This window comes from Asparagus officinalis, chromosome 1 (assembly GCF_001876935.1).
Source record: "Asparagus officinalis chromosome 1, Aspof.V1, whole genome shotgun sequence".
Lineage (NCBI taxonomy): Eukaryota > Viridiplantae > Streptophyta > Magnoliopsida > Asparagales > Asparagaceae > Asparagus > Asparagus officinalis.
Window position 1 is genome coordinate 128,856,937 of NC_033794.1, and position 11,332 is coordinate 128,868,268.

Sequence of the window (11,332 nt, forward strand, 5' to 3'; positions counted from 1 at the left end):
TGTGTCTTTTACTTGTCATTATCTCTATCATATTATTTTTTCATATCTTCTTTGGATTCTCACTCAATTCCCAAGAATTTGTCAGAAGCTGTCTAAGCCAAGATGGAAGGTGACAACGCAAGAAGAGATGACGGCCTTAGAGCGAAACGAGAATTTGCATCTTGTTTCACTACCATCATGGAAGAAAGATGTTGGCTGCAAATGAGTTTATACTATAAAAATAAATCTAGATAGCTCTCTAGCTCGTCTCAAAGCTTAACTAGTTGTGAAGTGATATTCAAAGATTATGGCCTTGATTATATCGATACATTCTGTAATGACCATAAATTTTTCGTTATTGATTTGAATAATTTTTTTGGTATTTTAAATATTAATTTTTTTAAAAGAGTTTTTTTTTTCTTGTGTTTTCCTATCTCTCCTTAAACAATCTACCTCTCTCTCTAATCTCTCATCTCTCCCCTACCCAAATTCCCTAAATTCCTCCTCAAATTTCGCTTCCCCACTTCTTTGTGTCCCCTCCCTACAACCACATCTCTCTCTCTCTCTCCTCTACATAATCTCTCTCTCCCCCCTTTTCTCAGCTGCCAACACTAATTTCACCACTCTCTTATTTTTTTAATTCCACAACCATATCTCTCTCTCCTCTACATAATCTCTCTCTTCCTTATTTTCTCATCTGCCAACACTAATTTCTCCACTCCCTTATTTTTTTAATTCCACAACCACATCTCTCTCTCTCTCTCCTCTACATAATCTCTCTCTTCCCCCTTTTCTCAGCTGCCAACACTAATTTCTCCACTCCCTTATTTTTTTAATTCTACAACCCATCATCTCTCTCGTTCTCCGATTAATCCACCGCCCTCTAGCGCCTCCTCCGCTCAACTCAACCGTCGCTCCTCATCACCTTCTCATCCTCCTCCATTCCCCATACTAGCATCGCCGCCCCCTACCTCTTCGTCACCACCAAAACGCTGCCGTCCAGCTCCCCCTCCAACTCCAGCTCCAACCTTCCAGACCCATCGCCGCTTCCTGTCTCGCCGCCTCCATAGCCTGCCCTCGCCCGAGCGGCCGCCAAACTCCACCAAACCTGTAGCCGCTTCCACACCCTCCGCCAGTCGCGCCTTCCCTCCTCATCCTCCCTAGTCCTGCACCAACACCACCAGCCCGCCCATCAAACACCAGCCCCCCTCTTAATCAGCGCTGTCGCGAACTCCAGTAGCCGTCGTCGTCACCACCACCAACAGCCCCACGCCCAACCCCCGCTCACCCCTCTTCAGCTCCCTTTCCGGCTCCGTCACGCTACCCGTCGTCGCCGCTCCTCTCGCTGTGCCTCAGCTCCAATCAACCCCATCGCACCACCTTTACAGCGGAACCGCCGCCTCGTCCGCAGGCTCGTAGCTTCGCACGGCAACGTTGATTCGTTCGACAATAACCCGAGGCAAGATCCCATTCCTCAAATCTAAATTTTTAGATCTGTTATATGCATATATTAGACTATGATATGATTATGTTGTAGCGTGTATCTGTGATAATCTGCACGTGTTATTTGACGAATGATATTAAATAGTAATAAATAATAATACTGTGATAAATAGTATTCTGTAAAGATAAGAATTATTTTCAAGAAAAAGAAATATTTTAAAGACTATGTTAGAATAATTATAATAAATTAAAAGAATTTATTTTGGAAAAAGAATCATTTTAGAATAATAATAAATAATTTAAAGGAATTTATTTTGGAAAATAAATTATTTTAGATTTATTATAATGAAATATATTAAAAGAATTTATTTTGAAAAAGGTTCTTTTTAAATAAATAAATTTATTATTTTAAAAGATTATTTAAGATAATTTTATGAGAAGTTTAGAGACCCGGATCGAAAGTTATTGATGAAATCAGTCTGCAATGCATATTCATATTAAAGTTACTGCTCATAGCCACTGTTCACACACACCGTATTGTTCAGATGTAAATTGGGCAGGATCTCTTGAGGACAGACCTCAACTACTGGGTATTGTGTTTCTTAGAGGAAATCTAATATCATGGAAGAATAAGAAACAGAGTGTAATCTCTCGATCTGCATCTGAGTCGAGTATCGAGCCATGACATACTTGACTTAACGAGCTAATTTAGGTTAGAGATATATTAATAGAGATAGGTTATCCTCCGTAGTGTCTAAGAAGATGGAGAAGACAATCATTATAGCCAAACACATACCATCAGAACATCATCTTGCAGACATTCTTAGAAAACCTCTTGGGAGAACATGAACGAATTTTTATTTATAACAAGCTGGGCATGTACAATATGTATGAGGAGGAGTGTTGAGAGAGTTGTTTATTCCTAGTTGCTTAGTCCTATATTGGTTAGGAACAAACTTCTTTGTTTCTCTAAACACTATAAATAACATTTAAGAGAGAGCTAATGATCACTCTAGGGTTTTCACATTAACAGATGGATATTCACAACTAGATCGAGCCTTTTCAACAATTTACTAGGTACTTTTTCTATGACACAATTTTCCATAAGTTCAGCATGTTGTTGCAAGAAAATATAGAAGAATATAACATGATAAACTTCACAGTAGTACAGGAAAATATAACATGATAAACTTCACAGTAGTGCGGGAAAACATTAATAACTGCAAGATATGATTTCTGATGCAGTAGGTCTAAAGCAAACAATTTAAATAATAACAATAACCTTAACTCTGACCCCTCTTCTTGAATAAGATATTATCTACAGTTCCTATTTAACACACAAGTGAATATCAACGAATCGGAAACTTTTGGAGTAAGATGACAAACCTGTGATAGTTCTTCCTTTTTCCCATAAGGAATCTTCTTTTGTGCAAGCATATCTTCTTCCTTCTCCTGCATTCAATTAGGACTCTTATGGTTATCTCCTATATTCAAATCCTTGTAAAAGAACATGGTTGCATACCTTCAAGGCTTGATGGCGATCACCAAGAGTAGGCAACCCCTCCAAAATCTTACGTGATATGTAATCATGAGATCGGGCTTGTTTGAAGAAAGGCTCCTTTAACAACTTTTGAGCAGAAGGCCTTTTTGTAGGATCTTTCACCAGGCACATAGCTATCATATGTTTAAAAGACTAAAAGCAAAAGAAAAAGCTTATTACGTGAGAATCAATATTTTGAGAAAGATACTTATTTACTGTAATTTTATGAGAAACTCACCCTCGAAAACTTCCTGTCCCTTTCATAGTCAAGACCTGGAGGTGCATTTTGCAAAGTCATAAGAAGGACCTGAAAAATGATACGAATTAGAAATCCCTATCTTCCTTTATGGTGACAGCTAAAGATATCATGAAGAATATGCATAACTTTAACGACAAAAAAAATAAAGGAAATAAGATTGAAATTAGATAAGAGTCCATAGAAAAACTGAATTTGTTACTAAACCTCATATGAATTAACCAGCTATTGACGGATCACGAAAGTGAATTAGTTACTTGTATTACAAAGTTTTTCTATAAATACTAATCAATAATCCTCGAGGTAAAGAGTTTACATTAAAGATTAGGAAGGAAATTGAACACTTTTACATCCAATAGGTTACTTCATAAATCAAATGTGTCATGAGTTATGCTGACTTTTGACAATGCATAAATGCACTTTAAAGTGAATGTATGAACACAAATCTAAAGCCCTATGGCTAATAACTTTGTTAAAAAATATTCAACAGCTATCATAAATTGTGAAATCTAGGTGGGATACTCCAAAATATGAGCACGTTTATGATAATCTGTTTTTTTAATAATTTATTTTTAATACTCTGTTTTTTTAATAATTTATTTTTAACACTTACTTTTATTTGAAAAAATTACCTTCATTGGAGGGTATTTTGAAAAGGGAGCATGGCCATGAGCAAGTTCCAAAGCAGTTATCCCAAAAGACCATATGTCAGCCCTGCATTTCATTTGTTTATAACACCATAACTGAGAAGAAACATCCAATGGAACTAATGTGAAAATAAAATTGTATTATGGATAGATAGCTAAAAGAAAGTAAAAGACTAACTTGAAATCATAACCATGAAGTTGCTCCATCACTTCAGGTGCCATCCTAAAAAGAATGGGCAAATCTAAAAAACTGAAATTGTGAATAGATATAAATACATAAGTTTGCAAGGTTTTTTATGTGCACCAGCAAGGTGTCCCAACAAATGTATTCCTTGAGCGTTGCCGGTCACCCGAATCAAACAGAGAAGCTGAAACTCCAAAATCTCCCAGCTTAATCCGACCTTTAGAATCAACTAGGATATTGCCAGCCTGGAAGTCAATGGAAATATTACTAGAATAATCGAACATTAAGAAAATTCTAGGAAAATATGATGGCATTAACAACATATGACATAACCTAAGGACATAAATCACGGTATGAAAAGGAGAAGATAGAGATTTTAAAAGTTAATGTTTGTTAGTTAGCTAGCCACATTTTGTTTCTGTAGGCACATGAGTGACTTGTGAAATTCATCAGGAAAAAAACATGTAGAATAAAAGGAGAATGCAATTGAAAAATCCTAAAGTGGGAAGAAAGGAGGCATGTGAAACCAGTTACCCTAGTTTGTTCTGAAAGATGAAGAAATATCAAATTGCAGTTTACCCAACAACTCACAAAGTATGAATACTTTTATTAGCCTACTTAACCCGTCAGTAAACTAGACAAGATTGTGATGTGCATTCAATTAGTCCAAAAAAAATCTTCAAACTTAGTACCTTTACATCTCTATGTATGTGCCCATGATGATGAAGATAAACTAGACCTTTTAATGCTTCACGTAGTATTGTAGCAATGACAACTTCCTCGAAACCATTGGGGTACACAGACTTCATTATGTGAAGACAAGATCCTCCTGCCATATAAGGCATGACAACCCATAAGTTATGGTCATTCACAAAGGAGCAGTGCGCCTTAAGCACATTGGGATGGTCAATCAAGAGCATTATTTGGGCCTCGCGAGAGATGTTATTCTGCATAAACAGCAATAAGTTAAATGTCTTTGGAAATAATAGCAAATATAATCACTCACATCGATAAATCACATAAATCGTGAGCCACATACCAATAACTACCAGGACACAAAGTATTAAACAAAGTATTAAACAAAAACATCTGAAGGCTAGATGATGTTGGATAAAGAAATTATTACTAGGCAGTTGGATAACTGCTTTACCCAGCTCCCCTAATTTTTCTTGTATAATGTACTTTGTTATGCTTATGACCTGTAATGATATGTATTTGTATTCTATTTTGCTCCGGTTAAGAGGTTGAAGTAAAATCTCATTTACCAGTTTAAAAAAACCGCTTGCATGAAAATGTAGCTTGGGTAATAAAGAAAAACGCTTCATTGATGACAAATTAAAGAACTATGGTATCCTCAATGAAACATATCATGATAAAGTAGGATGTTCTTCTTTATGTAGTGGAATTTCATCTAACACATAGAAGGAAAAGTTTGCAATGTCTTGAGCAACCAAGTAGCTATTAGTATAAGAAACAGAGGATATTCTGGAAGCAGCAGAAAGTTGAAGCAGGGGTACAGCCAATTTATGAAGGTAAGTCATGAGACCTCATAATTCAACACCCACTCCCTCGCAGTCTCAGACAATAAATGTTTGAAAAGCTTATTTCTTTGTCTAGAGATCACCTTTAGTTTCAACTGTTATAAATATTTACATTTAAAAAATCACAAAAATTAACTACAATATTGTACTAGAATTTAGAGTTCAAAAGATCTACTTAACATATCATAAAAAACTTTTTTTTTTTGGAAAAGGATAGAATTGACAACTGACAAGAGTGAACAAAGAGGCCATGAGATTCTTATTTGAAATCTATATGATCAACATAGTCGCTTTTTTTTCTCCTGAAAAACAAAGTAGAGAAAACAGCTGTACTGATAGCATGTTTCACCTTAAGGAATGCTGTAAAGACTGCTAAAGCACTTCTTTAGCCCAGAGTTTGGTGTATATCAAGTTTCGTGTGTCAAGTAGAAAGAAAACAGGTAATTAATGGGCACTGCATTCCCTGCTCATTTATGAAGAATTTTAAATTCAATGTATTATCTTTTATATTGATTTTTTTATCTCCATTACTTCTTTAGAGTTAACTTCTTAGCTTCTGCTACATTCTTTTTTGTTTTAAGTTACTTTTTAAAGAAAGGTATTTGTATGTTAAAAAAATGTACTTTCACTTCCTCTCTCAATGCCAAGAGGCTACAAATTTTAGTTAATAAAAGTAAAAAATGAGCTTATACACCGGAGAGTATTTTTTATGCAAAAGATTGTTCTAGTTTCAAAGTAGGCATCATAAATTAGAAGTTTTCAAGGATTTTCCAGGCTTATAGGAGGACATTTTCTTAAAAGTGTTTCAGTTTGAACTAGGCTCAAAGGTCTCATATATACGGTTCAGTTTGAGAAATTTGCCTTAGAATGAAATAAGAAAACAAAAGATAATAGTTGCTTAATATGCCACATATATTTCTAACAAATTACAACATTACAGCAATAAATGTTCATCTAACACTAAAAAAGTGGTTATACAGGTTAAAGTCAAGTCACTGATACCGCAAACTAAGAGGTGTCCTATTCCCAAAATCGAGGAGCAAACCAACGAAAATATTATCCCTTCCCAATCAATTGGCAATTTCGAGACCAAAACAGAGCCAGATCCTAATTAATACATCCATTCGGGGGGAAATTATTGAAAACCTAGAATTACGAGAAACAAGATTAACCATGATAAAAATGATGATAAATAAAATGGATCGAGAATCAGGATTCAATAACCAGATCGCTGTTGTCCCTCTCGAAATCAAGGATCTTGATGGCGACGACCTCGTCAAACGGGACGCAGAGCGCTCGACGAACAGAAGCGCTGACCCCCTGCCCTACCATCTCGAACAGCCTGTAATCCTCCGCTCGCATCGGATACTTCTTCTTCTCCATCAAGAAACCCTAATTTCAGCACAATTTTCTGCCCTAGATCTGAAGTCGGAGGAAACGAGAGAGCGATGGAAAATGAACCTAAAACAAAAAAAAAAAGAGGTTTGGAGAGGTCTCGGGCCGCCTCAGGGGGCTTATTTGTATCGGAAAAGCGCGCGCCACTTGGATTTGCGACATTTATTGCCGGGCCCCACGAAATAACAAACTGTGTGGGTCCCGCTCGCAGCGGAAAAAGGGTGGGTGGATGTTTGGGTGGGATGACGAATGCGTTTGTTAGGGAGCGGCGCGAATCGCCGGGAATCCTCCTCGGGATTCAAACATGTGCTTTTTTTAGAAATTCGCGCAACAGCCGAACACCTTTCTCGCTTTGCATCAGACCAAATCTCATATGGACAAATTTTTAAAACCATCCGGTTTTGAAATTTATTTCCAAAAATAATTTTTTTTAATTTTAATTATAAAAACAGACACAGTTGGATGAAACTGGGTTTGTTTTTGAAAAAAAAAAATTTAAACTTTACGGAAGTTGAACTCCCGTAAAGTTTTTTCTCATAACAAAACTTCACGGGAGTTCAACTCCCGTAAAGTTTGAAATTTTTTTTTAAAAAACAGACCCAGTTTCATCCAACTAGGTCTGTTTTTGTAATTAAAGTTTAAATGGATCGTTTTTTATAAATAAATTTTAAAAAAGGATGGTTTTAAAAATTTGTCCAATCTCATATTAAGGCCACGGACGTCTAGGATTACATTCATCAAATTTCAATAGGAATTGTACCATGAAAATGAGCTCTTACGAATTATCTATGTAGCAATTATAGTTATATTTAAAAAAAAATCGAGCCGAACAGTTCCGAATATTAGAAATAATTTCTTCATACGATACTAAAGAATAATTATTAACCATGCCGTGAGTTGGATTGTTCTTTTCTGAGAGAGAAGGGACTTGTGCAGCTACGGGTGCTAAACCGTATCTGTATCTGAGAAAGTATATGTAACTGTATCTGTTAGAACATAGATATACTTACTCAAATATATAACCGATAGGAAATTGTTTTGTAGTGAAATATCCGGATCCGTATCCGAAAACATATTAGTCATCCTATTACTATAGTTTTAATACTTAGATTATGGATTTGAGGTTAAATTTGATGATCAAGATGTCTAATCTTAGCTTTAATTTCAGATATAATGAACTTGTTAATGAGCTCTTTTGTATCACATGGCTAATATTTATTTCAATACTACTAGTCTTCTCATATCTGTTTTTATATCTACATGCATATCCACTTATACATCCGCATGTGTATATGTATCCGTATCCGATTGTAGTGGATACGGATATGAATTTTCCTTTCCGATGTATATCTGTATCTGTATCTGTATTCATATCCGAGATGACTAAGCGGATATGGATATGATAAGTATCACACTCGAGCCGTATCCGGACCAAATGCACCCCTACATATGGAACCTCGGTGTCCTATCGTCTATTAAAATATTGTCTTGGTGCAGAGGAATAGAGCTCACAATCCATTTGGTTAACCAAACACACATGCAAGCTAAAGAACTATAAGCCATTCCACATAATACAAACTTCTTAGCTATAGATGTTACACCGCCATTTTCTTTAAACACATCGGTGGTTTCATTTCCTTTGAGAAACTTGTTCATCCGCCAATTTGTATTCATATCACTCTCAAACTTTTGTCTACATTATTTCATCTAAAAATTATATATTATTTCATCTAAGATCATATGACTGTAAAATCTACAATGCTCTGGGGGGGAAAAAAGAGCAAGTGGATGCAAAAAGTATTTATACATTATGCATGCTACAAAACACAAGATACCTATGAGCAGAGTCCACCACTGTCTCTTAATTAATCCATAGGTATTACGGTATTAGGAGAAAGCTATCGATTCAATATTTTACAAGAAACTAGCATGAAAAATTAACTCTAAAATTACCTTCTTAATGATGGAGCTTTACCATGGTTTTCCTGCAGGACGAAGTTAGATGTCCTTAATTATAAGGTATTTAAGCGCTATTTAGCCTTAAAAATATGAAATATTTAAGCAACTAATTTTTAAAAGGGTTATTCAGATATTAGTCCCTCGAATCTTCAGTAAATCCATTTTAGTCCCTCAAATTTTATGAAATTGCTCATTAGCCCCTTAAATCCGAGTGTTATTGCAATTTTGTCCCTCAATGACCGAAATCCCCTTAATTAATGTTTCTTTGGATGGTTATTTGCTCTTCGGCACTCTAAAGTTTAAAACAACTTTTAAAACTTTTATACTCCAAAAAAATATTTTGATACTTTGATACCCCAAAGTTTATACTTTTTTTTTAATTTTGATACCCCAAAGTTTGGTTTTTTAACACTTTGATACCCCAAAGTTTTAACATTTTTCAACTTTCATATCCCCAAAGGTTCCACATTTTTTAATGTTCGAATCTTAAGATTGCACATTTTTAACTCCGATACCCTAAAGTTTCCAGTAACAAAAGTGTCAAAAAAAACTTTAAGCAAAGTTAAGAGAAGATATAGAATTTAGTGTATTAAAGTGTCAAAAAACTTTGGGGTTTTACAGTTAAAAAAGGCGTAAACTTTAGAGCACCAAAGTGCAAATAACCAGTTTTTTAAGCGAGATGGATTTTAAGAGATAAATCAAACTGAGGGTATTTTTGTCATCGAGGGACCAAATTGCAAGAACCTTTAGGATTTGAGGGACTAATGAGCAACTATTGAATTATAGGGACAAACATGGAATCATTGAAGATTTGAGTAATATGTAAGTAACCCTATCTAATGAATAAGCATCTAATGAACCCTGAGTCTAGTCCCAATGGGCCCAAACATGCAGCCCATTAACAAACTTCGGCCCAAAAGATCCGCAAACAGCGCGTGCGTCCAAAGAGGACGTACTTATGAGAGGGAGAAAAGCGTCGTTCTCCACAAAAATCCCCGTTCGCATTTGGGATCTTCTTCCTTCTTTTTCCCAATATCCCGATGGAGGAGGTATTATTACTATTATTATATTTAATCTAATTACGTTTATTTTTTCTACGTTTGCGATTATTTGCAATCATTAGAGGAATTCGATCTCGATGATTCTTGCTTACTATTTCGATTACTTTCACGCTCTTGGCCCACGCCAATTGATACTTTAGGGTTTCATTTTGTATGCGTTCGATTCGTCAATTTGTTTTATTTATTTGTTTTGCGAATGAGGAAAAGTTTTTTTTTGTACCCCCCTTCCTTTTACTATTTTCTTGTTCAAATTTTATGCGGGTTTACAAGATTTGCAACTTGTAGCAATCAGAGATTGAGATGAGAGTATTAAATTACTCATTCGTTATGAAGATTGAGGGTTATATCTCTCATAAGCGACCACATTGCAGAAATATTTATTAAAGGAAAACTCTAATACAATGAATCTGGACACCCCTGTTGAAGGGTAACATCACATAATATCTTTTAATACAATTGAAGATCAGAAGCAATATGAGAAGTAGAGTTTGTTAACATTATTAGAAGTGATTCATTCTATGATGTGCGTGACGGGGGAATTATGACATTTGAAGATGAGAAATTTAGGAGCGTTTGAACTCTGTGGTAAAACTGTATCAGATTGAGTGTATGAAGTAGGTTCACTGGATGCGAGAACTCTTCCTTATCTGTAGTTGTTAGAATTTACTGTCTCTCAGTGTGTCACATTGTGTCATTTACTTGTTGGCATTTTTTGTCTCGATGCCAATTAATTTGGATTGATAGCGTAAAAAGCTCATAGATTAACTTATATAGAATGCTACATGGCAGCACCGGAAAGATGGGTCAAAATGTTAGAGCGAGCAGTGCAAATTGTAGCAAATGCAACTCTCATATTCTCACTCATCCTCAATCATCTATTTTCTTTGTTTTCTCTTTCTGTTTGCAATGTTTTTAAGGTAGAATGGTTCGGTATGTGCCATTTCTTATTCTATAGGCGGGCGAGATTGTTCTTTCAAATTGTGTTCTGGGGATTGTCTTTGGCCTTAGCATGACTATGGATGAATATGATACTACAATACTACTGTTTAAAATCTATCCTGTGTGAGGCATGCCTATCAATATGAGTATACATCTCAATTATAGACATGCTTACTGAGAAAATCCTAAAATTTTCAGTCAAGTGATTAAGCCTTTAACTTTTTCAGTTAGTCCACAAAGGACAAAAGACGGATCAAAGATCCGACAACGTGTTTAAAATTTTAAATAAATAAAATTTAGAGTACCTTAAAATCGATAAAAAAGGATTTTCAAGGAGAAAGTTATCTGTTAATTTCTGTGTACATAGGTGGTCGTCTAGAGGCTTCAG

At 35.4% G+C, this 11,332-nt stretch overlaps 2 protein-coding genes across 7 annotated transcripts in view; one reads left to right on the forward strand and one right to left on the reverse strand.

The window, feature by feature from the left end:
- The window catches only part of LOC109844748 (serine/threonine-protein kinase BLUS1), a 30,928-nt gene extending 23,871 nt beyond the window's left edge, over nucleotides 1-7,057 (reverse strand). For all 5 annotated transcript variants that reach the window (XR_002248157.1, XR_002248136.1, XR_002248151.1 and 2 more), the window contains exons 1-8: nucleotides 6,815-7,057; nucleotides 4,742-4,996; nucleotides 4,170-4,294; nucleotides 4,044-4,088; nucleotides 3,851-3,932; nucleotides 3,201-3,269; nucleotides 2,945-3,115; nucleotides 2,809-2,874 (exon numbers count right to left, since the gene is read on the reverse strand). Coding sequence is in view for 1 of the 5 variants with exons in the window: in XM_020413889.1 (XP_020269478.1) it covers nucleotides 2,809-2,874; nucleotides 2,945-3,115; nucleotides 3,201-3,269; nucleotides 3,851-3,932; nucleotides 4,044-4,088; nucleotides 4,170-4,294; nucleotides 4,742-4,996; nucleotides 6,815-6,973 (972 nt within the window). In the remaining 4 variants the exon portion in view is untranslated. The remainder of the gene's footprint in view (nucleotides 1-2,808; nucleotides 2,875-2,944; nucleotides 3,116-3,200; nucleotides 3,270-3,850; nucleotides 3,933-4,043; nucleotides 4,089-4,169; nucleotides 4,295-4,741; nucleotides 4,997-6,814) is intronic.
- Nucleotides 9,879-11,332, forward strand: part of LOC109844920 (cytochrome c oxidase subunit 6b-3) — a 7,135-nt gene continuing 5,681 nt past the window's right edge. Inside the window, exon 1 of one of the 2 annotated variants that reach the window (XM_020414192.1) lies at nucleotides 9,879-9,993. In XM_020414192.1, coding sequence (XP_020269781.1) covers nucleotides 9,985-9,993 — 9 coding nt within the window. In that variant the 5' untranslated portion in view covers nucleotides 9,879-9,984. The remainder of the gene's footprint in view (nucleotides 9,994-11,332) is intronic. The other variant, XM_020414129.1, reaches the window with a different exon arrangement.